Below are 24609 nucleotides of genomic sequence, written 5' to 3'. Positions count from 1 at the left end.
GTGGCGGGGGTCGCGGGGCCCTTGGCCCTGCGCGCGCCGGGCGCGTCCTCGGCCAGGTGGCGGCCGGAGCAGTAGAGGCGCTTGTGCACATAGTAGTTGTTGATGTTGTTGAAGGTGATCTCGCACTCAAAGCACGTGGCACCCTTGGGGGTGGGCGTGCCCGCGAACAGCCCCGGGGCGCCCTGGCCCTGCTTCAGCCGGCTGTGCACCAGCTCGGACATCTTGGCCAGGATCTCCGAGGCCTGCGGGCCGGCGTCCGCGCCGAACACAAACTGCGGCAGGAAGAGCGGCCCTGCCGGCGCGCCCAGGTCCCCGGGCGCTGGGCTGCAGACGGGCGACGGGCTGGAGCGCTCGGCCTTGACTTGCACCGGTGGTGGGCTGCGCGGCGGCGATGGCGTGCGCGAGGGAGCCCTGGGCAGCGTGGGCGCGGCCTCGGGCTCCTCCTCTGCCTCCACCTTGATCCTTGGGGCCACTGCGGGGGGCTCACCGCCGTTCTGCGTGGCCACACAGGCCTCTCCGTTTAAGGCCTCCTTCCTCTCCAGGCCTGGGAATCCGGTGGGCGTCAGATCCGCGGGGGCGAGGGGGCCGTGTAAGGCCGGGTGCTGTGGGAAGCTGGCCAGGCCATCTGGAAAAGACCCCAGAGCCGCTATCAGGCCGGAGCTGGGCCAGGGCAGGGGGGCATGGGAGGCAAGAAGAGGGTCAGCTGGGTCTCTGGAGAGGGGGTTTGGAACCAGGCGAACGTCGACCCCTGCGGGGCCGCCAATCCCAAGGCCAGCAGTGGAGACCACCAGGCCCAGGGAGGGAAGAAGACCGGTCTGTCTGCACAGGGGAGGGGAAACTGCTGCGCTCTGGGAAACCCACAGGGGCGGTCGTACCCTGTCCTGCTATGAGCCTGAGTGGATGGTGACTCAGGCCAGACCCAGGCTTCCTCTTTTTCGGGTGGGGCTGCTCACCAGCGGGGGCCTTGGCAGCGGGGTACCCTGCACCTGGGGAGCAGGGCTCCCCCTTGCAGCCTGGCTGGCAGGTCATGTGGCTGGTCACCAGGTGGCTACAGAGGATGTCCCTCGTGGTGGAGATGAAGCCGCAGCTGTGACACACACCTGCAGTGGCCCATGGTTGTCAGGGACTGGGCGAGGGTGTCCCCCCTTGGCCCTTCCACCCGCTCCCCGCCCACCTACCGCTCAGGGTGTCGGTATGCACCTTGAGGTGCCGCTCGCAGTTGGCCTTGGTGGTGAAGGCCGACAGGCAGATCAAGCACACAAAGGGGCGTTCTCCTGGAACATGGCATGCGTGAGGGGGGTGCGGGGACCCCTGCCCCGCACCCAGCCCCCACCTCTCCCTTTACCCCTCCCAGTGGCTTTGCTGCGATAGCTCTCTTAGGGGTGCACCGCCTGGTGAGAATCCTGTGTGTGTGTGTGTGTGTAGTGTGTGCGGCCCGGGGGATTTTAAAGACACCACAGTGTTGGAAGGTGAGAAGAAAGCAGGGGGAGGGGCTGGACAGAGGCAGAGGGCAATGCGGAGCTGCAGAAGGGGGGGAGGGCCTGGGGTTCCCAGTGGGCTGGGCGTTGTGTGCGCGCACGCAGGGTGGAGCGGGGCGGCTCACCGCTGTGGCTGCGCATGTGGATCTCCAGGGAGCTGGCGCTGGGGCAGCTCTTGCGGCACTGTGGGAAGGGGCAGACTCTCTCGTTGGGGTAGGCTTCCTTGGGCTTCTCCTCGGCGGGGGCGGGAGCGGGGGAGCCGGCGCCCTGGCGGCTGGCACAGTAGTAGAGCAGGTGAGCCTGCAGGTTGCGTTCGCTGCGGTACCAGATGCCGCAGTCCTTGCAGGGGAAGATGTCCTCTGGGGGCGAGAGCATGCGGCCGCTGAGCTTCGGCCCCTGGGGCCTGAGTCTGCCATCCCTCTATCCCCACCACCTTGGAAGCCCCCCACCCAGTTCTCTCTCACCCTTCCCCTTCGTGGAACTGTGAACCCCTCCTTTCTGTGTGTGTGTGTGTGAACAGGTGCATGAGAGTGAAGGGGGGTGTGGACAGATAGGCAGGTGGGAGTGGGTGTGCCCAGGTGAGTGGGAGCATAGGGACCTTGTGGCTGGGTGGCATCAAGCTTGGACTGGGTAAGCGCTTAGCACCAGATGGGCTTCTGGAGGGTGAGCACAGGACTCTGGCCAAGTGGACAGAGGGAGAGCCCTCCTGTTTTCCACCTGACCGGACCTCTTGGCTCCAGCCACCTGCCAATGGCGATGGCACCAGGCACTCCATTGGTGGGCTTGCTGAAGGTGCTGTTGTCATTGGGCTGGGGGGTGGGGGTGTGCATTGTGTGGAGTTCCCTGGAGAGGCCCATTCTGGCTTGGACACCTGCCCCCAGCCAGCTTCTGCGGTCTCTGATCTGGGCCCTGAGTACAGGGTTCTGGGGTCCTGGGGGGCTTATCAGGCTCTGAGACCTGCTGTACTCAGGACACAGCCTCCAGACAGCGGGGTTCTCGACCAGGTTGGGCCTCGGCTGGAGCCTGGGCCATTCAGGGTCACTGGTGGGACAATGCTTTTGGCTGGGACTCCGGGGGGGCAGGGGGCGGTCGGGGGGGGTAAGGTGGGGACTCAGAGTTTGGCTGCAGCTCTGAGTCTTACAGAGGGTGGTGGTGGTCCCTGGGGGCTGAGTGTGGACAGGCCTGCCCAGGCAACCAGGGAGCCTGCACACGAGGTGTGCAAATGCCCAGGCCTCCACTTGCCCGGAGCCTGCCCTGGACACAGCCTCCAGCCATCACCCCACCTCCCAGCCCAGAGACACTGCTATCTTCCCGAGCGGGTTCCTGAGGGCCCGAGTGAAGGGGCCGCTTCACACCCGTCCTGTCTGCTTTCCTCTGCATCAAAGCTCTTTACCCTTCCAGGAGCTGAGAGCTACTGCCTGAGGGCACTGGTTCCTGCTGGCACTGCCACCCTGGTGAAGCCAGACCTAGGCGCCAGGGGCTTTCAGTTGGGGCCACTGGCTAAGTGTGAGTACATTCTCACAGCAACCCCTAGACTCCAGGAGGGTCCTTGTAACAGGCAGCCTGGGGATATTTAGTGACACCCAGGGGCATTTCTGCTAGTCACAGTCAGGAGGGGGTGCTGCTGGCATGTGGAGGGGGCATGACACCCCCAGTGTCAGTAGGGCTGCCCTGGAGAAGGCCCGCTCAGCCCCAGAGCCAGGCAGAGCGTAGACTGGTTCTGGCCCACCCAGCCAGGTAGTGTAGGCCAGAGCCTGTTTGCTGGTTTGACACCCTGGGCTATGGCACTGAGCTCCTGTCCCCATCTCTGGTGAAGACCCATGCGGCAGGTCCCCTACCCCCACATCAGCATCTGCAGACCTGGCCTGGCCCCCTCCTGGGGACTCTCTGGCTCCTGACCCTGAAGACATGTCTACAGCCCCAGCCTAGCTGGCTCTGTGGTTGGGGGTGCTCCAAGCAGGTGAGTGTGTACTCACTGTTGACCACGGCTGTGGCCAGGATGGACGCCATGCCGGCCTGCTGAGGCAGGAGCTGGATGTCTGAGGGGGTGGGGGCAGGGGCCTGGCCCTTGGCCTCCTCCGGTTCCCTCTTCCTGAGTGGGCTGGGGGCGCTGGGAGGCTCAGCTGAGAGGTGCACGGTCAGCGGCCCACCGGCCGGCACAGGCCTGGTGATCTTGCACCAGAGTGCCCCATCTGTGGAGAGAGAGGTAGCAGTGTGAGGAGGGGCAGGCCTTTCGCTGCCTGCGCCCCTCTGCTCAGCCCCATCTTAGAGATACGGGCATGGAGGCTGGGGTCTGATTCTGGGTGAGGGGCTGTTGGTGACCCCCCCAACAGAGGGTGCTCCCTGGCTTGGCACCCACCCCATCAACCCAGCAGCCCACTTTTTAGGAAAGACTTGGAAGTGGGCAGAAAGTAGGATCATTTGGAGAAACCAGCTGCTCAGATGGAGCTTCCAGATGTTGCCTGCAGGGGGCGGCTTTGGCCAGCAACTCCAGGGCACAGGGCCTATGCAGACGCCAGAGGCATGACCAGGCTGGCACCTCTGTGTCCCTCCAGCTGCTGGAGGCCACACTTCAGGAGCAGGGTGGGCATGGGACACCCCAGGACCCAGATCACCCTGTGTCTGGGCAGGTGGATTCCCCCATCTTCATTTGGACTGGCATGGCCAGAATCCCACTTACCCAGGGGCTGGAACCCATAGTACTACCAGCCCTGGCCCTGTGCTCAGACCCCCCCCACAGGGGGGGAAATGAAGGCTTGGGGGTGATGCACTAGCCCCAGAGAAGCCGAGGGCAATCTCAGGTCCTGCGCCCACAAGCCCTGCACCCCAGCCCCTTCCCCTTGGGGCTCTGTGGGTGGGCAGAGGTCCAGGCAGAAGCTGCCCACAGGAAGCTGGGCTGGGGTTCACCCCTCCCTGGCGGTGGGGGCCCTACACTCTCCCCCTGGGGACTCGGGAGTCCCTGATGGTGCCTGAGAACAGACATGGACCAGAGAGTAAACAGGCGTCCCCTTCCTGCACCCATGCCCCCACCCACACGACCCCATTAGGCCAGACGGGACAGGCCCCTGGCCCACCATCAAAGGGGACCATCAGCCCCTGGGCTGACAGGCTGCTTCCCCCTTACAGGCCGGCCCTGGTGAGTTGAGTGACCCCGGCGGTCCTGAAGGTGAGGGTCGGGGAAGCGGCACGTGACACCAACCCTTCCTGTAGACGAGTGTGTTGACCTCGGCCTCCGTCTTGGCCCGGGGCAGTGTCCTTAGCCAGCAGGTCTCGTCCTCCAGCTGCAGGGTCAGGGGTGGGCTCTGCAGAGGAGGGACCCAGCGGTCACCCTCCCACTGTGGACGTCATCAACACAGGGAGGGCCCCGCCCCTACAGGCACTTCTCTTTGTGCGGCCATCGCGCCAGCCAGTTGGGGCATCAGCGGTGCCAAATCACCCCAGGACCCCAGGCTGGGCTTGTCCTTTCCCAGGGTCACTGGGGGTGCACAGATGGGAAGCCCAGAGGTTCAGTGGCCAGTGCGGAGTCACATATCAGTCTGGGGCTGAGCCGGGGCCCACACCTAGTGGACGCTCTTGGACACTCCCAGCCCCTTCACTGGGCCCCATGAGCCCCAAGAGCGATGGGCAGCCTTTTGGGGGTGATGGTGGGGTCCGGCTTGGCCTCAGCTCCTCCAGCGAGGTCTCCAGACCTCCAAACAAAGCTTGGTGGGCTGTGGTCCACATCAGCCCTGAAAGGCTCCATCCAGCGGGTGCCACGCTCCCCTAGGCCACCTGCACTGCCTGCCCCCAGTCTCTTGGTCGCTCCCTAGAGCCCAGCACCCCTAGACAGATGTCCTGTTCCGAGCATCTGAAGCCTGCTCCCGCCTTATCTACCAAAAGACTTTTCATCCTCGTAGCTGACTGGGGTGGTCCTGCCTGTAGCCACCTGGAAGGGGCTGTTCTGAGCCCCAGTTCCTTCCCAATGGGCAGTGGGGGGAGGGGGGAGGCCCTGAGCCGTCTTGACATGGGGGACAGGCCAGAGCCCAGCATTGGTGCTGCCACCTGTTTGCTGGGAGCCTCATGCTGTTGCCTATGATGCAGGGTCCCCTGGGCACTGGGGTGCAGGGATCTCAGGTAGGCCTGTGCAGGGGGACACCCGCCTGCTGTGCCCAGGGGCTTCATGCCCACCGGGTAAGGGCTGGGCCCGCTCTCCCAAGTGAAGCAGGCCACAGGGAGCCCTCGGGGTTCGGACCCCCACAGAGAGCAGAGGGCTGTGGAGCACAGCCGGACACAGAACAGGGCCCTTGGGCCAGCCCAGTGCCTGTGGCCCGGACCCCTCACCGGCCCGTGCGGTGGAGCCTGGACTTCCGCCTCCGGCGCCAAGTGCACTAATGAATAATGATGAGCGGAGGAGGGTGAAAAAATTAATCTGCCTGATCCCTGGATGGCTGCTGCGGTAACGATATGAAATCTAATTATTCGTCCCAATATTTCTAAACCCTCAAACTGAGCCTGACAGGCTGCCGGCCGGTTTAACGCTTATCACTCCGGGAGCAGAGTGTTCGCAGCAAGATAAAGACTCCAGCAACACTGCTGACACTGCAGAAGGGGCACCGCCTGCCCGCAGTGCCCCCCAGCACCCAAACACATACTGGGCACCCACCAGGCTCTGTGTCACTTGGGGGAGGTGCCTGCTGTGCCCCCATTGTCCGAACATGCATGTGGCACCCACCGGGCTCTGTGTCAGCTGGGGGAGGCCCCACCCACCTGCTGTGCCCCCCATTGCCCTGAACATGCACGGGGGCTGGGGCCGGGAGGAGCAAGCCAGACTGTTTGAAGGACACAGCGCCATGGCCCCAGCCTGCTTCCCACCCATGGCCCTGGTCTGCGGTGGGGTGGGCAGGGCTGGTGTTGCATGTCCCTCTGCCTGTGGGTGCTGGCCATCATTGTGGAAGAGGCCAGCCCTGCCCTTGGAAGTAGGAGGTCCGTGGGCTAGCTCCATGCCCTCTCTCCGGTGGCAGACCTCAGAAATCATCCAGGTCCCCTGCCAGAGTCTGTTGTGGCTCTGAGCAGGCGGCCGCAGCAGCCTCTGGCTCTGCCATAGGCATGGACACTGTATCACCCAGGCCAGCAGTTTTCTTGTCCTAGCTCAGACCGCCCCCCAGCATGAAGGCCCCAGGCTGTAGGCATGGGGGTGTGGTTTTAATTTCCCAGCCTGGCCACCCCCAAGTTCAGGGCCCTGTGTGGCCTGGCTCCCTCGCCCTGACTGCCCCCCACCCCAGCTGATCTGCCCCGGTACGGCATCCACTTTAAATTCTCCACGGCTCTGAGAACTTGCCTTGTTTCCCCAACAAAGAGGTCACTGTGCGCTGCCCGCTGGGAGAGATACCATCAGAAACCCCATCTCCACTGCATCCGATCTGACAACTTGGGGGTGGGAACGGGGGCGCATCCCTGAAGGTAGGGTGGTGGGCTGGCTCCCGACCCTGCTGGGGAGTGACCATCCTGACGGCTTGAGTGGGGGGCTCAGCGGCAGCACTGAGACCCAGGGGCCACAGAAGGGGGAGGGACATATGGGGATGGGCTGAGGTAGGTGCTGATGGCGGCTCCCCCACTTACTTTGGCCTCACCTGCCCGAGATGTGCACACTCATACCTGGTGGCCAAGGTCCCCCCTGTGCCCCTGCCTTACTCCCAGACCCAGCAAGGTCTCCCATCCCTTGGTGATGACCCTCCCCATTCCAGCAGTGTTGTCTTCTCACAGCTGGCCATCCACCCACCCACCCATCAGTCCACTCCTCTGCCCACCCTCCCACCCATCTATCCATTCAGCTCCCTGCCCATCCATCCACACACTCATCTACCTACCCACCCACCCATCCATCCATCCATCCATCCATCCATCCATCCATCCATCCATCCATCCCTCCATCCCTCCATCCCTCCATCCCTGTCCATCTCTCTGCCCGCTTATCCACCCATCTGTGTCTCTGTCCATCTGGCTACTCATCTGTCCCTGTCCACCCCTCCACCTGCCCACCACCCTGTCTACCACCCACCAGGGGTGTCTTTCACAGCCCACTTGGCTTGGATATGTGCTGGACCTTGGTTCTACAGAGGGGAAGCCTGGTCCATGGCCACACAGCAGCCAAACCTGTACCAGGACATCCTTGAATCCCGTGCACCCTGACCTCTGGTGAACCTCTGGAGCCATCCTGCCCTCCAGGCCCCCAGGGGTGGGGAGGACTATGTGGGGAAGGGTGGCCACATCCGATCCGCAGCCCCTCCCTCCCTCCTTCCCGCTGGAGCAGCGGAGACAGATGGGCCAGGGGCTGATAGGGTATCTGGGGAAGGCCGGCAGGGAGGGGAGGGGAGAGAGCTGGGCCTCGTCAGCCGGGTGCGATAAGGGGCCCGCTGAAATGTTAGCAAAAATATTTAGACAATAAACGAAGTATCAGGGCAGCCTGCGTATCTCCGCGAAATCAATCATCTTGTGCCTGAGTCCGGACACTTGGCGCCGAGGCAGAGATAGCGGCCATGCCGGGGAGATAAGGGTTAACCAAGGGTTTAATTCTGCAGCAGATAAAGCCTGGCGAGAAGGAGCCGGGCTTCCTTGGAGGCCCCCAGTGCCGGCCCCTCGCAGCCCTGGGAAGCTTCCAGGCTGGGGCCAAGGCTCCCCGGTGACAGGACATGCACCCCAAAAGAAGGAGGGGGTGTTGGGTAGCTGGGCCAGGACCTAGCCTAGACCAGGCAGGGATGCCTCCTGGGGCTGGGCAGCCACCAGAACCCCATTTGCCTCTCCTGGCTGCTTTGGGCAAGTGCTTGAACTTCTGACAGCCTCAGCCTTCTCATCTGTGAGATGGGAGCAGAAGCCTGCTTCACTGGGCTGGGGGTGGTCAGAAAGTGAGGGTGTCCCAGCGTGTCTGGAACACATCCTGTCCAGCTTGGGTGGAGCTGGACTGGACTGAGAGGGGACACGCCCACAGCCCTAGCCCCCAACTCAGCCACCCCAGTCTTCACCCAGTCACTGAGGACGGGTGTGGACCCCGTTTAGAACCCAGAACCCCCCGCCCACTCACCTCCCCTTCCAGCCCTGTTGCTTATATGAGTCCACTAATTCCTGAGTCAGCATCAAACAGCAGTCTCTCCACAATCCTGCCGCTGCCCTCTGCGCTCAGCACCCAGGTACCCTCACTGGCTGTCAGTTGACCTCCTCCCGGGCTTCAGTCTGTACCAGAGAACTGTGGCTCCCGGTACTCACCACACCCAAAGGACCAGGGACACGGGCAGTGCCAGGTGCGGTGGACGCCCCGGGCACCTGTGTAGCCCCTTGTCCACCAGAGCTGTCCCCACACCCCTGTTCCAGCCAGGCCAAGAGTCCTGGGCTGCCCTGACCCCAGGTGGACCCCACCCTGGGCATCATCCTCTCCTAGGGGCAGACAGGCCCGGCTAGCCCCTTCCCAGGTGCACGCAGCCCTCTGCGGTCAGGTCGGTGTGCAACTGACCCCTCACCCAGGTCTTCCGCTTGCAGCCTCAACTCAGGTGTGCAGGTGCTGCCTAAAGATCCCATGCAGGAGGCCCTCCCCTTGCGTCCCCCACCCTCTAGAAAGCACCTCCCCACCGAGTCTGCATCCCCTTACCGGTTGCCCCTGCTGGGGGGACGAGGCTTCATGGTGGACGCTGCCAGGGAACGGGCCCCAGGAAATGCCGGCAGCCAAGCCTTGCCGGGCCCGCACACTCTGCTGCCCATTGTCCTGCAGTACTGGTTCCAACTCGTCTGCAGAGACAGCGGGTGAGAGGAGAGGGGTGACCTTCTGGAGCCACGGGATGCTGGCTGGGCTGGGCCCGCACGGGCAAGCAGGCAACTTGTGCCCTGGCTGCTGTGTTCTGGACTGTTGGGCCTGGGCTGGAGGTCAGGGGACCTGGTGTGTGGGCATCAAGGTGGACAGGAGGCCTCTCTGCTGCCTGCACCCATCTGTCCTGTCTGCTCTGGGTCCATGTGTCCCCAAGCCATGTCCACGTCCACGGAACCTGGACCATGGCTGTACCAGCAAACGGTCTTCACAGGGCAGCTGGCCCAGGATGGACGGAAGGAAAGAGCGAGGCTGCCCAGGGTCACACTGTGTCCTTACAGACACGGACACGAGAAGACAGAGCAGAGAGGGACATGATGTGGCCACAGGCCAGGGTGCCCCTCTGGAAGCTCCGTGGGAGCGTGGCCCTCCTGGCACCTGATTTCAGACCTCTGTGGTGTCAGGACCCACTGCCCCTCAGAGTCCCAGCGAGGCTTGGGTCTCTGGGTCCACTGTTCAGGACCTCCCTTCCTTCAGGGTGGTGTGAAGGCTGAGTGACAGGTCGGTGAGGAAACTGAGGCAGGTTCAGCTGAGCAAAACTAGAACTAAGTTGGTCAGGGTGACTGGCAGGGGGCAGCGACGCCAGAATGCCCCCTTCCCCTGGGGCCTCTATTAAGTCCTGGGTCCCAGAAGGCAGCCCCCCAGGGCAGTGGCCACAGTGCAGGCCTCCCAGGACGCAGTTGTGGCCATGGGCCCTGCTGGCCACCCTCCCCTGGGCTATGTGCACAGGGCTCGGTGACCAGGGGGTGGGGGTGGGGCCCGCTCCCTGTCCTCTCAGGGGGGCTTCCTCTGGCCACACCGCCTGCCTTCTGGTCGCTGCTACCAGGCTGGAGGCCTCCCTTGGCCTGGCATGGTCTCTGGCCGGAGTGCTGGGCAGTGGCCCCACTTCCTGGAGCCCCGCTCCCTCGACAGGCTGTGGCCTTAATGGGCCTGATGATCAGATAAAGCTCAGCTAATGGCAGCGATAGCATGTAAATTCGCTGGGAGGCCCTGCTTAAACGCTCTAACTGGGCCTTTGTCTTCCCAGGCAGATAAGATGGCAATATACCAATAACCACATGGAGAGGAGGCTGGGGGTTCTGCACCCCGCTATCCATCCGCCTACGGCTGGGCACTGGATACGGGGTGTGTGTGTGTGTGTGTGTGCCCTGCTGCCCTGACCCAGTGGGCTCTGGCGTGGAGGGCTGCACGTGTGGGCAGGGAGGCGGCCTGGCTTTCACACGCTGCCCTGAGGATTCACTCAACCTCCGAGTTGGCCTTAACAGTGAGGACGGCAAGGCCCGAGAGTTCACCGAGCCCCACGCCGCGGGTCCCTGCGTATACCCTGCTGGGTTCCCCTGGGCAACCTGCCCCTTGTGCCTCCATCTGTCTATCCGTCCGTCCATCCATGGCCTGCTCTGCCTCTGCCTGCTGCTCAGGTGGAAGGAAGGAGGTCTGGGGTGGATGTGCCGCCCTCCGTACCAAGGGGTAGCTCCTGATGGCCGGGGCTCCAGCCAGGCTGCTGACTGACGCTGCCCTTCCACAGGGTCCACCCACACCCCTCCGGCCACATGTCCCTGCTCACACCTGTCACAGCCATCTCTGTCCACACCTGCCACAGCTGTGTCTCTGTCCACACCTGTCACCGCTTCATGTCTCTGTCCACACCTGTCCACAACCACATGTGTGTGCACACCTCATAACCATGTGCTTCCACTCACACCTCTCCTGCAGACACAGCTGCCTGGCGTCCTCCAAGGCTCTGGGGGTACTTGAATCTCCAGTCCCCACTGCCTATCCCAGGCCGCTTAGAGCCCAGGTAGACCGAGACCCTCCCCTACTACGCAGAAGCAAAGGGGGAGCAGAAGGCGGGTGCGCATGGGGGTGGGATGTGTGCAGTCCCTGCGGTGAGTGAGAGGCCTCTCAGAGGGTGCTGAGTAGAGGGTGGGAGCCAGCCTGGACAGGGATGGGCAGGAGGGCCGGACGGTGATGACTGCAACCCACATGACGGGGGACACTGAGGCCCGAGAGGGCAAGCTAGTGCCCTAAGGGTGTGCAGTGGTCAGCCGGCTCAGCTGGAGGCTTGGAGAACCAGGGGAGGGCGCTGCTGGAGAAGAGATGGAGGCCAGCAGGCGGGGGTGGGGAGGGGTGGTGGTGGTGGTGGTTCTTCTCCGAGAGAGGGGCCAGCTCCCAGCCCAGGGCTACCAGGGCCATCCCTATAACCCAGCCTTGGGACAGGGCTGGCCCATTTAGTGCTGTTCTCAGAACAAGTCCAGGGCTCAGCTTCTCCACAGTCCTCAGCAAGGGCTCTGCGGACTGCACCGGCCGGTCAGCCCTGGCAGAGGGCAGGGTCTCCTGGTGAGGCCCTGCTTGGGCATCCCGCCCGCACCCTCTCTGTGCCTCAGTTTGTCCACCTGTAAAGGGAGCATCCCACATGGCCACCTGGTCTGATGGGCTTGCAGCTGAGAGGAGAGGGACACTCTGTGGCCACTCCTCCTGTCCCGCCTGAATGGCCAAGTGGATGCAGCGGGGACCCAGCAGGGAACCAGCCAGAAACAGCCTCTGAGCTGCTGGTCCCCTGGCCTGGCCCCCTCCCCCTGCCCACCCGCCCCTCCCACGGGGCCTCTAAGAGATGCCAGCCCTGCCTGCGGTTGAGCCTCACTGCTGAGCCTGCCACTCCAGTGTGACCCCACAAGGGCCCCCTGCACAGTGCCTCTTCCCTGGGTTGGTGGACTATCTGGGGGGCCTGCCCTTGGCTTGGCTGGGGTCCCCAGGAAGAGCCACACTGCAGCGTGTGGGACAGGCTCTCCCTGGGCCTGTGATGGACCCTGACTCCTGCCAATACTGATCTCCCACATGGACATCTGCCTGGCTCTGCAGCTGGGGACAGAGTCCGGGAGCTGGGAGCTGGAGTGGGCCTTCGGGGGCCGCCCAGAAGGAGGGCGGCCACCTGCCCCAGGCCTGCCTCCACCTGAACCAATACTTCCTCTCCCGCCAGCTGGCCTCTTCTTAAAGGGCCAGCCCCACCACGCCCTGCACGTGGTGGCCTCCTGGGTTCAAAGTCCGGGCGCTGGCTGCCCCTCCCAAACGGTGGCCCTGTGGTCGTCATGGGGAGCCCACCGGGTCCCCTCGGTGCCCCCGTATCTAATCAGCCATCGCTCCTCCTGGCCCGCCCAGTGGCTCGGGGGCCAGCTGGCCCCGGCTTATCTGGGGATCACACTGTTTGCCTTTGATAAAAGTCACAAAAAGGAAAGAAAAAGGAGAGGGGAGGGAAGCCGGGATCTGAGCAGGCCCCGCCCTGGAAGGTTCTAGAAGGTTCCTTGGCTGGCCAGGAAGGCTGGTATGCCCGACGAGTGGGCGCCAGGGAGCAGCCGCTAAACAGACGCCCTGCCCCGCCTACCAATCACAGGACCCCCTCCGCCCCCCACCTGCCCACCAGCCATCCCCTCCCCCAAGCTCATGAGTGGGGCAGTTCCTGGGGGCTGACAGCAGGAGGCGCTGCAGGGCAGCACTGACCCACATGCTGCTGGGGGCTGAGGGTGGTCCTGACCACTGCAGCCTCAGTCTCCCCATCTGTGCAGTGGGTGTGAACGGCCCCTCCTCACTGGCCCGCGTCTGCGTGCCTCCCTGCCCTGGCCACTCCCACCTTCAGTGCAACCCAGAGCTGACCTGTGGCCCACTGGACCGTCCACTTAAGGCTGAGGACCAGTGACGTGGCGAGTGTTTTGGAAAAAGGTGGCCTCTGCCACCCAAACCCGGGTGGGGACCAGGACATGGGAGCAGGCACGCAGTAGAGCTCACCGCCCACAGCCTGGGAGCAGGGGCAGCTGGCGTCCAGGCAGAGGGCTGTGCTGGCCCAGAACGCACTGCTCTGTGTCTCTTCTCCCAGCCAGAAGTCACCTCCTCTTACCTGGGCTCCAGCTGCCACCTCAGCTGAGCCACCCCCTGCCTCCAGGCCGGGGGCCAGGCACAGGGAGTGTGGGATGCCAGGCCAGGCACCCGCGCTGCGACCCTCTGCTCTGGCTAGGCCCACCTAAACAGGCAGCCAGGGCAAGGCCACCCCTCCCCCTTCCCCCACCCACACCAGCTGGTGCCTGTGAACTTGCTCCCTATCTCTGAGGCCCATCTCTGAGCTTATTGATTTTTTGACACAGAACACCAGCCCATCGTATCAGGCTGAACCCTGGCCCCGACTAATGGGCTCATGGCGGCGTGCGAGTAGCTCTGGGTGGGGCCCAGGTCCCCTAGCCAGGGCCTTTGGGCCAGCAGCGGTTAAGCCTGGGGGCAGGGGGTGGCCGGGCCGGGGGAGCTCTTCCCGTAGCCCCGAGGGAGCTGACAGTCAGGCCCTGGTGAGGTTCTGTAGGGTGCCTGCCTTGATTTGGTCGGGTCACCCTCTCTGAACCGTGTTGTGGCCCCTGGGGGCTGTCACAGACACCTCTGCCCACCCTGCACAGCTAAGACCCTGATGGGCTGCTAACTGTGAAGTGCTTGGGTCCAAGCCAGCAGCCCCATGGAGAGAGAAAGATGAGGCGTCTGCTCCTGTAGTCTCGCCGTGGAAACGCTGGGGGTGGCTCTGCTCTGTCCCATAGGGTTGCTGAGAGCTGAGCTCTCCGGGCCAGCAGATGGGACACCCCTGCCCCCACCTCCCCGAGGGGCCTTAGAGACTGAGCCTTCCCACTAACCCCAGCTTGTGGCCTGGCTCTCTCTTGGGCCTCGGCCTTCCCACCTGTGCAGTGGGGAGAGTGGCCCGTCAGCCCCAGAGCCTGGCACTGGCCCTGAGGGTGGAGGAGGAGGCTTGTGATGGACACCTTGTTTGCACAGGGGGTGTTTTCTCAAACCACCTGCCCCTGTCCCCGGCACCTGTCCCTGGCACCAGCCCCCATCCTTGGCACTGAGCCCTACCTCCTGACCCCAGTACCAGCCCCGGTCCCGGGCACTGGCCCTTGTCCCTGGTACCAGGCCCTGTCCCCAGCACCAGCCCTGGCTCCTGCCATCTTTGGAGCAGGCTGCTCACCTTGCTCTGGGGCTGGGGTCAGGGAGGGGCATGCCCTGCAGCTGGGCTAAAAGGGGTGTGTCCACGTTGGGGAGGAGGGGGTGGGATTGGGTCCTGGGTGGGGGCTGTTGAGGGCATCAGCCCTCTACAAAGAACAGGCTGACCCCCACCTCCCCCCAGGGCACCTGGGTCCTTTTACAGATAACAAGGCTTCTTCCAGCAAAGTGGACACTCTGAGCACCCGCTGGGAGTCCTGAGGGAGGGGCTTCTGGGTGAGGAGGGGAGACGCCCCCAGGAAGTCCCCAGCGTCCGGCCAGGTGAGTGTGGGCAGAGACAGGGGCAGTGATGACCACAGTTGCTGGAATCCACTGAACCCCATGCCCTCTTTTTTTTTTTTAAATCATTTTATTGGGGGCTCGTACAACTCTTAACACAATCCATACATATATCCATTGTGTCAAGCACATTTGTACATTTGTTTCCATCATCCTCAAAACATTTGCTTTCCGCTTGAGCCCTTAGTATCAGCTCCTCATTTTTCCCCCTGCTTCCCCGCTCCCTCCTGCCTCGTGAACCCTTGATAATTTACAAACTACTATTATTTTGGCATATCTTACTCCGTCTGACGTCTCCCTCCACCCGCTTTTCTGTTGTCAATCCCCCAGGGAGGAGGTTATATGTAGATCCTTGTAATTGGTTCCCAGAACCCCATGCCATCTTAACCACACTGATTAGCCCACTTCACAGATGAGGGGACTGAGGGTCAGAAAGGACCTGGCCACACAAGACAAGCAACCAAAGCAGTGGGCTCCCGTCACCCACCCTGAATCCACCACTGTACCCCTGTTCCAGCCAGAGCTGGTGACTGGCCACACGTGGGTCCCATCTCCACGGCTTCTCTCCACTGTGCACCCACATCCCATCTGCCCATGAGCCCGGCAAGGGGGTCTGAGGCACAGGGGCCTCTCCAGCCCTTGCTCATCTGCCACTGCAGCCTGTGCTCATGCTGAGTATGTGTGTGCGTGAGCATGCGTGTGCGTGTGAGCGTGTGTGTATGATCATGTGTGCCTGTGCATGAGCTTGCGTGTGCAGGTGTGTGTGAGCGAGCATGTTTATGTGCATGAGCATGTGTGTGTGCGGTCCAGGATCAGGTCCTAGAAGTCTCCCTGGACCCTCTGCACCACAGTTCCTATCAGGAGGGGAGGGACTGAAAAGGAAACTGAGGCTGGGGGAGACAGGGGCCGGGTGGGCGAGCCCCCCTGCGGAAACACAATAAGCTCCCAGGGAGAGATAGCATCGCATCTCACGCAGGCCTCTCGGTCCTCCGGGCAGGATATGACCAGCCCTCGAGCCGAAGGCAGCCCCTTTGTCCCATCTCCGAGGGCCGATCTTATCACGGTCGCCCAGCGCTGCCATAATGGAAAAGCGTGCCGAGGAAATAAAAAGTTACGCAAAGAGATGGAGGAATAATAAATAAATAAATAAGGACTGGACTGCCCATGGCTGATGGGGGTTGGGGGCTCTCAGGGAGCAAAGGGTTAAACCCAGCGGGTGGGGGGTGGGTGAAAGACAGCTGGGCATCCCCTCTGAGGGGGCACGAGCAAGGGTCGGGGTCAGGGGTCAGCCAGGTCCTGGGTTCCAACCTGGAGCTTTCCGAGGTCAGCTGTGGGACCTCACTGAGCCTCGGTCTCCCCAGCTGTCTAGTGGGTGTGATGTGTGTGTGGGGGGGGTGGGGGTGGGTGATGATCCCAGGACAGCCAGGCAGGGATTACATGAGGGCAAGCACCAGCAGGGTCCTACCGTGGTTATATGCCGGAAGGCCAGCGGTTTGAAACCGCCAGCTGCGCTGAGGGAGAACAATGAGGCTGTCTGCTCCCGTCAAGGGTGACAGTCTGGGCAGGGCCGTTGTGACTCCGGCCGACTCACTGGGTTGTGTGGTGTCATGGGTCATGCCGGGTCACTCCCCATGTGAGTGCTGGCTTGCCTGAGGCTGGTGTGTGTGCAGGTGCTGTTGGCTCGGCAGCACAGCTGCAGTGGGAAGGCCCCCAAACCGGCAGCCTCTGGAGCTCTAGGGGTGGCCACAGTGGACAATGGCAGGCCGGCTGCAGAGGGTCCGCTAACAGCCCATTACAGTGAGTCAGCTGCACTCACAGAAACAGTGACATTGTGGGGATGGTACCAGGCCCCAGAAACACAGTCAGCACTAGGTCTAGAGACGGTGGTGGGGCCAGCACTAGCAGGTTTTGGGGGCTGTTCTGCAGAGGAGGCAGTGGGCTCAGAGAGGTGAAGGGACGCTGGAGGTCAGGAGATGGCACAAAAAGGTGGGGGTGGGGCTGGAGACGAGTAGGGTGGAACGGTCAGGGGCCCTGTGGCCTGCGCCCTGGGGCACCACCACTACCAACACCGACCTCCAGAGACCAGCATGTACTCATACAGATGCATGCATATGCACACATGTATGCACACACCCGTGCACACACGCTTGGGCACACTGGGTCCTGTGGGGGGCGGGGGGAGGGCATGCGCTGGCCAGGGCAGGAAGCCGGCGGGAGGGCGGAGGAGGAAGCCTGGTTCGATTAGTGCCTGCGGCCGAGACAGGCTGCCCAGCAGCTGATAGCTGCTCCTGGAAGGTGAGGCGAGGGCAGTGGGTGGTGTGTGGCAGGCCGCCAGGCCTGGCCCCCAGCACGTTCCTCGCCAGAGACTCACTGCCTGTTCACACTTTGTAGTCAGGGGGTCCATACCAAGAGCAAGGGCCTGGGGAACCCCCAGGGACTCTGGGGTTGGGGCAGGAGAGGAGAGAGGGCAGGAGGATCAGTCCCCAGGAGGTGGGGCTGTGGTGGGGCTACTGCCCAAGCTTTTTGGGCCTCAGTTTCCCCATCTATAAAATGGGAGGCGCACACTGCCTGCCCACTAGCTGCCTAACCAACCAACTCTCGTCCTGAGTCTGCACCACAGCCTTTCCAAGGGGCTCCCAGGTCCCCCTGGCCCAGCGGTTCTCAACCTGTGGGTGGAGGCTCCTTTAGGGATTGAACAACCCTTTCACAGGGGTCGCCTAAGACCATCGGAAAACACATAAATATTTCACAATATATAATTACATATTGTTGTTGTGATTAATCACTATGCTTTAATTATGTTCAATTTGTCACAATGAAAATACATGCTGCCTATCAGATATTTACATGATGATTCATAACAGTAGCAAAATTACAGTTATGAAATAGCAACGAAAATCATGTTATGTTTGGGGGTCACCCCACATGAGGAACCGTATGAAAGGGTCGCAGCATCAGGAAGGTTGAGAATGCCTGCCCCGGCCCCTCTAGTCAGCTCCCCGGAGGAGCCATCCTGATCATCATCGGTAGGCTCCCTTCCTCGGAGTCAGCCTCTGAGCTCAATGGACCCCAGACCTCTCCCTTCTCCTACCATAGCCACCAGCTCGTTAGACATGGGTGCCCACAGGGCCTTTGTCCGGCTGTGCTCTGCAGGCCGGTTTTCCTATTGTCTGAAGCTCCACCCCTCTGCCTGGCACAGAGCTCCCTGAAAGCCAGAGTATGCATGCCAGCTCCTCTAGGGACCCCCTGGTCCCTGCTGGTACCATCCCACTGCCCCTCACGTCTGGTCTGTAAGGTTCTCACTCAGGGTTAAAATCAAAACACCAGACTCACTGCCCCCGAGTCAAGGCTGACTCGTCGTGAACCCCTGTGGGCTGGATGTCCGAGACGATGGCTGTTGATGGGAGTAGAAAGCCCAGTCTTTCTCCTGTGGAGCTGCTGGTGGTTTTGAACTGCTGACCCTGAGGAGCTCAGCCCATCAGGCCCTCTGATTTTGGAAGATAGTGCCAGTCTGGCCTGCTCACTGCTGTCCCCTGTGCTGAAACAGAGACTGCACACAGTCAGTGCTCAAAAGTGAAGGAGCAAGTGTGGGAATAAGGAGCCCCATGGGCAGTCTGGCAGGACAATGGTGACCCTCACTGACCATCCTGGCTTCTGGTCCCCCAAGGTCTTGTGAGTGGCCTTGTGGCCCAAGAACCCTTGGTGAGGGTGGAGGTCCCAGCCCAGCCCAGACCATGATGATGGCTACCAGAGGGCCAGGGTAGGCTGGGCCGATGCCTACACCAAGGGGCAGCTAAGGGTTAAGCAGTCAGCTTCTGGGGACTGTGGCCTAGCCGGTGCCTCGGTTTCCCTTCCAGCTAGGGGGGAGAGCCTTGGCAAACAGGCAGTGCCGGCGAGACCTGCATGTGGGCCAGGAGGGCTGAACTGTGTTGGGGGCGTGGAGGCCCGCAGCTAGGCCAGTGGGTGTATGGTGCCTGTGGCCTGTCTGGGGGGAGGCGGGGGCCTGTGCCAAGCTCTGCTTGGTGGAGCTAGCAGCTCTGAACTCCGAAGATGAGTGAGGCCAGAGCTCCGGCCTCTGGCCTCCAGGTGGGCCGGGGAAGTACCTGGGGTTATGATAAGCAGCCACTACCACCCACCAAACTGGTAGGAACCACTGCCCTTCAAAGCCTGCTTCTGAGACCCCTGCCTTCACCCATAGCCGGACCTGGCGGCTGCCCATCCAAATACCACTTTCCACTGCCACAGCAGGCAGCCCGGGCCACACTCCCTGCCACCACCCCCTTAGCCACTGTCCCTAGTACCTTCTCCCCTAGGCCTGGGGGCCTTTCTCTCACAGTCTAGTGGGTGGGTGAGTGTGTGTGTGTGTGTGTGTGTGTGTGTGTGTGTGTGTGTGTGTTGTCTTCCCCTCACTGCTGTCTGGCATCTAGTTTCTTAAACAGAATGCCAGCCCCAACCCCCCACCCCACACACCCAACCCAGACCCCTGTCTGGAGCCCAAACCCGCTTAGAGCAAAGCTGCCCCAGGGGCTTCCAGGGCAGCATGCCCCTTCATCCTTCCCCACAGAGTGGATGGTGGGTTTGAACTGCTGACCTTTGGTTTAGTAACCGAACACCTGAACTGCTGAGTCACCAGAAAGCCTCGCAGAAGCCAACACACAGGCCCTGTAGAGTGGGTGCCTGGGGCCCCAGGAGGTGAGGGGATCAGTGTGAGACCCCAGTCTGTTCCCCCTCTTGTAATAACCCCCAAGTCTCCCAGCCTTTCAGACAAGGGTGCTGGGGAGGGGTAGCATGTGAAGGGGGCTCCTGTGGGAGTGTCCTCTGAGGGGCTGCGGAGGGCTGGGGTTAGGCTCTAGGGCAGCGGTTCTCAACCTGTGGGTCGAGACCCCTTTGGGGGGTTGGGTGTCGAAAGACCCTTTCACAGGGGCTGCCCCATTCATAACAGTAGCAAAATGACAGCGATGAAGTAGCAACGAAAATAATTTGTGGTTGGGGGGTCACCACAGCATGAGGAACTGTATGAAAGGGTCTTGGCATTAGGGAGTTGGAGAACCGCTGCTTTAGGTACTGCTCATGTGGACCCCCTTTCTAGGTCTGAGCTGACCCCAGGGTGACCCCCGGCACCTCTCTGTCCCGTCCCGTCTCCATCCCAGCCCCCACCCGTTAATCTAAGGCAAATAGGGGCTCTGGCTGCCGCATCGGCGGCGATAAAGTGAAATAGCTGAAATGATTTTCCCACCCACACAGGCCATGCTGCAGGGCGGGGCTGCGGCCGGCTATCGGATCATCTCCCCGCTCACTGTCCATCAGCCTGGCCACCAGGCCGCCCCGCAGCCGATAACCAGCCTGAGCTCACTCGGAGGCCCAGGGCCGGGGAGATAAGTCAGCGGGCGGGGCCCAGATAAGAGTCGGCCTGCTCCCACTGGGCTGAGGCCCCCCCAGCTGCCAACCCGGACGGGGGCGGGGCTCCGAGGCTCACAGTCCCCGCCCCCGCCTGAATTGGGGGCAGGCACTGTCGGGGCAACCCCAGGGCTCACCCACAGAGGCCGTGAACCCTGGCGCCCCAGACACCGGCAGCACGTGGGCCTCAAGTGTTGCCTGGGTGGGTGGAGGGGGCTTGCTGGTCTGCACCCACCCCTGCCCCTCCCTGGAACGGCCATCCTTTCCACCACTCTCTGGTCTACCTCCATGGCTCAGGGCCCTCACTGCCCACAGGCCTTTTCCCAGGCCTTCTCCTGGGCAAGACAGTGACGCATGCCCAACGACTGACCAGACTCTTCGTGGCCACCAGTGATGCATGCTGGGGGTGGAACAGCCAGGAGGGAGACTTGTGGTCCTCGTGGGTGGGGGTGAGGTACAAGGAAACCCCCATCCTGGCAGACTCAGCCCCACCCATGTCCCAGCATCTCCTCCTGCCTTTTCAGCCTCAGTTTCCCTAACGGCACCAGCCCCTGGCGGCCCTCATGGCTGTTAGCAGGACAGGGAAGCTGTGTGAAGGACCCAGGGAGCTCTGAGGAGCTTGCAACTGCTCCCCAAAAGCTGAGCTCTGCTCCAGGGACCACAGGGCTGGGGGCTTTCCCTGTCTCTACCCAGCCCAGCACTGGAGTGGGTGGCCAGATCTGGGCCAGCACTGCAGAGGGTCTCAGTGGCCTCACGGCTGGGATGTGAAGGAGGGTGGGCACAGGCCCCCAGGGTCAACATGGTGTCCCTGGCTGGCCCTCGTCTGAGTCCACTCTGAACCCCCGCCCTTGAAAAGCTGGCTCTGAGCCGAGGATTACAGATTACAGCTATCACCCAATTTGCATATCGGAATTTTAAACAGGCAGCCCCTACAGCGAACAAGGTCATTTCAAAGATAAAAATACTGTCTCCCCTCGGCATGCGGACCCTCCTCCAGGCTGCAGGTGGGGTGGACAGAAGGGAGTGGGTGGTGAGGCTGGAGGGGGTATCGAGGGTGTTCCAGGACCCTATGTCCATTTCCCCTGTCCCCGGCCTGGTGTCTGTGGCTTTCTGAGTCCATATCCTTTGTCCCCAGTCTGTGTCCCCCTCTCCACCCCGTGGCCCCTGTGTCCATCTCCCCTGGCCCTCTAACCCTCTGTGGACAGACAGGGACCTTGCCCTGAGCTGGGCTCTCTCCTCACGCCCCCGCCCCACTCCTGCTGCACGTCCATCCAGACAGCAGCTCACCAGGTGGCTGCCTCCCTTACCTCATGTCTGTGGATAGACAGGGAAACTGAGGCCCAAGCGCCCAGGCAGCCTGCCCGAGGCCTTCGGTCAGTAGCAACCCAGATGGAAGCAGCCAGGCTGAGGCTGGGGCTGCTGGAAGCTGAGGCCCACGTCACTTTTCAAGGTGACAGCAGCCACAGAAGAGTACTGGGGGCCTGGGCCACAGGGGCCAGAGGCTGAGGGGAGGGGGAGTGGTGGTGACCATGCACACCCCGGGTTAGTGGGTCACAGCTCACAAGGCCCCAGCCCCTGCTCACCCTCCTTCTGTAGGGGGCTACGAGGACTTCCCCTCCAGCTTTGACCTGGACACAGCTTCCCTCTGCCCACCTGCAGGAAGGCGCAGGCTGGGTCTTAGGCACCCTGCAGGTGGAGAACCAGGAGGTGGGCTGGCCTGTGGATCCCCGCATCACATGGTACCCAGTGTGTGCTGAGTCCTGGGCTGTGTCTGACCCTGCTCCGCCATCAGGCACCTGCTGGGAGATCCCCTCCCCTCCTCTCCCCCTACACCCCAGAGGCTGTCCCCGGGAACGGGTCCTGGGCAGGGAGAGACAAGGATGAGGAGTGGGGGTGAGAGCCAGAGAGACAACAGAGAGACAAGGAGAGGGAGAGACAGAGGGCTAGAGGCAGCTGAGACCGAGACCCTGTGCACCTCTGGTCACAGTGGTCATTGTCCTGTCAGCCACTGGCCCTGCTCGGCCGCAGAGCCCTGTGCCCCAAGGCCTGGGCAGCCCTTTGAGATAAGCCTCCAAAGTCCCGGGGGTGATAAGGGGCCTGTGGGGGCCTGATAGGCCGCGTGGCGGTTGGTGGGCTGCTGCTATCACCCTATGGTGCCCACGGCTCAGAAATCCCTGTCCTCCTAGCCTGGAAGGGAGGGTCCAAGTAGCACTGGAAGCTCCCAGCCCCCACCTCAGCCCAGCCTTTCTGCGGCTGGGGCTCACCTCCCCATCTGCAAACGGGGCCACGGGCCTTCTGGACCGAATGCCACAGCCGCCGCCACCTCTTCACCAAGCCAGCCCTCGCTGGGTCCACAGCAGCTAGCCCTCCAGCCTCGCTCCATCGCTGCCTCGGCCTTCCTCCTGGCAGGGGTCCCTAGGATATGAGGACAACCGGCATGCTCTCCCCATGGCTGGTCTGTCCACTGGAGGCTGCCCCATTCCTGCCCAGGTTGGAGCGGCTGAGTGGGGACAGCGCCCCTGTGCTGGGCCAGTGAGGAGCCACCTTGGGTGCCTTTGGCAGACATCACTAATTGATGTCAGCACTGAGCAGCGAGCAGGCCGCTGGAAGACAAGCTGCCAGGAGCCCATGTGTTCCCTTCCCACCTGGGTTTCTTGGGGTCCCTAAAGAAGCAGGATCCTTGTACCCCCAGAAAGCCGACTGCTTCCACTGTACCAGGCCTCCCAAACCTTGTTTGTCCTCAGTTAGGTCACACGTAGGCAGTTCCCCTTGGGCTACATGCCTGTGTGCAGCAGGGAACCTGTCAATACATGCTGCCCGCCTCTGTGCGCCCTCCACCCAAGGGCCACCACGGCTGGGCTGGGCTGGGCTGCCCACCACATCCTGCTGCATCGACCAGCAACCGAGGGAGCAAGCTCCTGGTTAATTATGATAAGGAGACAGTGGGAGGTCCACAGGAATCCTGAGGAACAGCAAGGGGTGGATGGGGTGTCCAGTGTGGGGTGACAGGCAGGGACAGATGACTCCTGGACAGGGCCTCCCCACGTGTACTGAAGGGTCTGAGGCTGGGTGGCATGACATGGCCTCCTCTGGGGTGCCTTTGTTCCGGCTGCACCATCTGCTTCAGCCTTTCCTGCCACCTGCCTGCTCCCACAGGACCGGCACACCTGCTCTGGGGCGCCTCCGCCAGCCGGCTGCAGTAGCCCTGCCACACAGAGGCCACGCAGGTGCCCACCAGCAAGGTGGCTGACCAGATCACCCGGCCTCAGCTGCAGGCCCAAGGGCCACCCGCCTGCGTTACCTGGTCCACTCCAGGTGCTGTCCGAGGCCTCCTCTGGCTGGGTCTCCGTCTCCTGCCCCTCCATTTCCCCGGGGCCTTCTGGGGGTGTGGGGTGTGGCTGTGGGGGTGGGGGTGGAGGCGGCTCTGCGTCTGTAGAGAAAAAGCACCACGTGTCGCTCCGGCCCCGCCCCCAGGACATAGCCCCCTCCCCAGCCCCCAACTCCTGGCTCTCAGCCCCAGCTGGTGGGAGGTGGGGGGGCGAGGGGGGTCAGACAGTCCCCCGGCTTTCTTTCAGCTTCCACCACCCAGCTCCTCATTAACAGCTGCGATTCCCGCCGCTGTTAATAATTAGAGCCCTCGGACAGACGGTCCACCCTGGCTGCCGCACCAGCCGGCTCCCCCGCCCTCGGCCCCCCATCGGCCCAAAGGGCATATTTGCCTCCCAGCCAGGCCTGATAACCAGCATAGGTCCCCAATCGATTTGTGCCCCAGAGAGCCCCCCCCACTTGGTGACGTCACACGCACGGCAGATTATTAATACAGGCGATAAGGGCTGCGATTAACATCAAATAAATCAATCTCGCAGAGTATAAAAGTCCTATTATTTTTGGCTATAAATCAAAGAGGCACTGGAGCCCCAGCCTCTGAGTGGAAGCTGGGCCGGGCCCGTCCGGGCGCAGCAGCGCCCCCACTCCGCCTTATCAGGCCCATCGGCGCTTTATCACCTCTGCCTGTGCCAGGTACAGCCCCGCTGGTGCTGCAGCTCCTGGCCCACCCCCAGGAACCCGCTCCCCCTGAGATAAGCGGCTGGGGCAGAGTCCACCTCCAGCCAGAGCCTGTGCCCCGCCCAGTCCGCTCCTGCTGGGCAGCTCCTAATATTAATGATGCGCGGTGATAAGGGACTCAGAGACTCGGCAGGGTGGCACATGGGATGACGTGATGACGCCAGTCACCCAAGCCCTGGGCAACTGGCCCAGGACGCTGGTACCTGATCAGTCGCCCTGGGCGGAGGGTGCCCTGGGCCTGGGTCCTCGCCCTGATGACTCCACCTCACTCCCTTTCACTGGGGCCTAAGCGACCCCGTCTGTGAGGCTGCTGGACCCAGAGTGAGGCCAGCCCAGTGTCGTGGACCCGGAGTGAGGCCAGCCCAGTGTCGGGGACCCGGAGTGAGGCCAGCCCAGTGTCGGGGACCCGGAGTGAAGCCACCCTAGTGATGGGGACCCGGAGTGAGGCCAGCCCAGTGTCGGGGACCCGGAGTGAGGCCAGCCCAGTGTTGGGGACCCAGGAATGAGGCCAGCCCAGTGTTGGGGACCCAG

General features: G+C 62.6%; 1 protein-coding gene across 1 annotated transcript in view; it reads right to left on the bottom strand.

Annotated features, from left to right (window-relative positions):
* Nucleotides 1-24609, bottom strand: part of ZFPM1 (zinc finger protein, FOG family member 1) — a 28116-nt gene that overhangs the window by 1329 nt on the left and 2178 nt on the right. The window contains exons 2-9 of the mRNA XM_004704745.2: nucleotides 23315-23443; nucleotides 9097-9233; nucleotides 4678-4780; nucleotides 3455-3670; nucleotides 1604-1837; nucleotides 1179-1274; nucleotides 954-1100; nucleotides 20-625 (exon numbers count right to left, since the gene is read on the bottom strand). Coding sequence (XP_004704802.2) covers nucleotides 20-625; nucleotides 954-1100; nucleotides 1179-1274; nucleotides 1604-1837; nucleotides 3455-3670; nucleotides 4678-4780; nucleotides 9097-9233; nucleotides 23315-23443 — 1668 coding nt within the window. The remainder of the gene's footprint in view (nucleotides 1-19; nucleotides 626-953; nucleotides 1101-1178; nucleotides 1275-1603; nucleotides 1838-3454; nucleotides 3671-4677; nucleotides 4781-9096; nucleotides 9234-23314; nucleotides 23444-24609) is intronic.

Source organism: Echinops telfairi, unplaced genomic scaffold, assembly GCF_000313985.2.
Source record: "Echinops telfairi isolate 266 unplaced genomic scaffold, ASM31398v2 ScPeMD7_2291;HRSCAF=2852, whole genome shotgun sequence".
Classification (NCBI taxonomy): Eukaryota; Metazoa; Chordata; class Mammalia; order Afrosoricida; family Tenrecidae; genus Echinops; species Echinops telfairi.
Note: the sequence above shows the minus strand (reverse complement) of the source record. Positions and strands in the feature narration are given on the sequence as shown.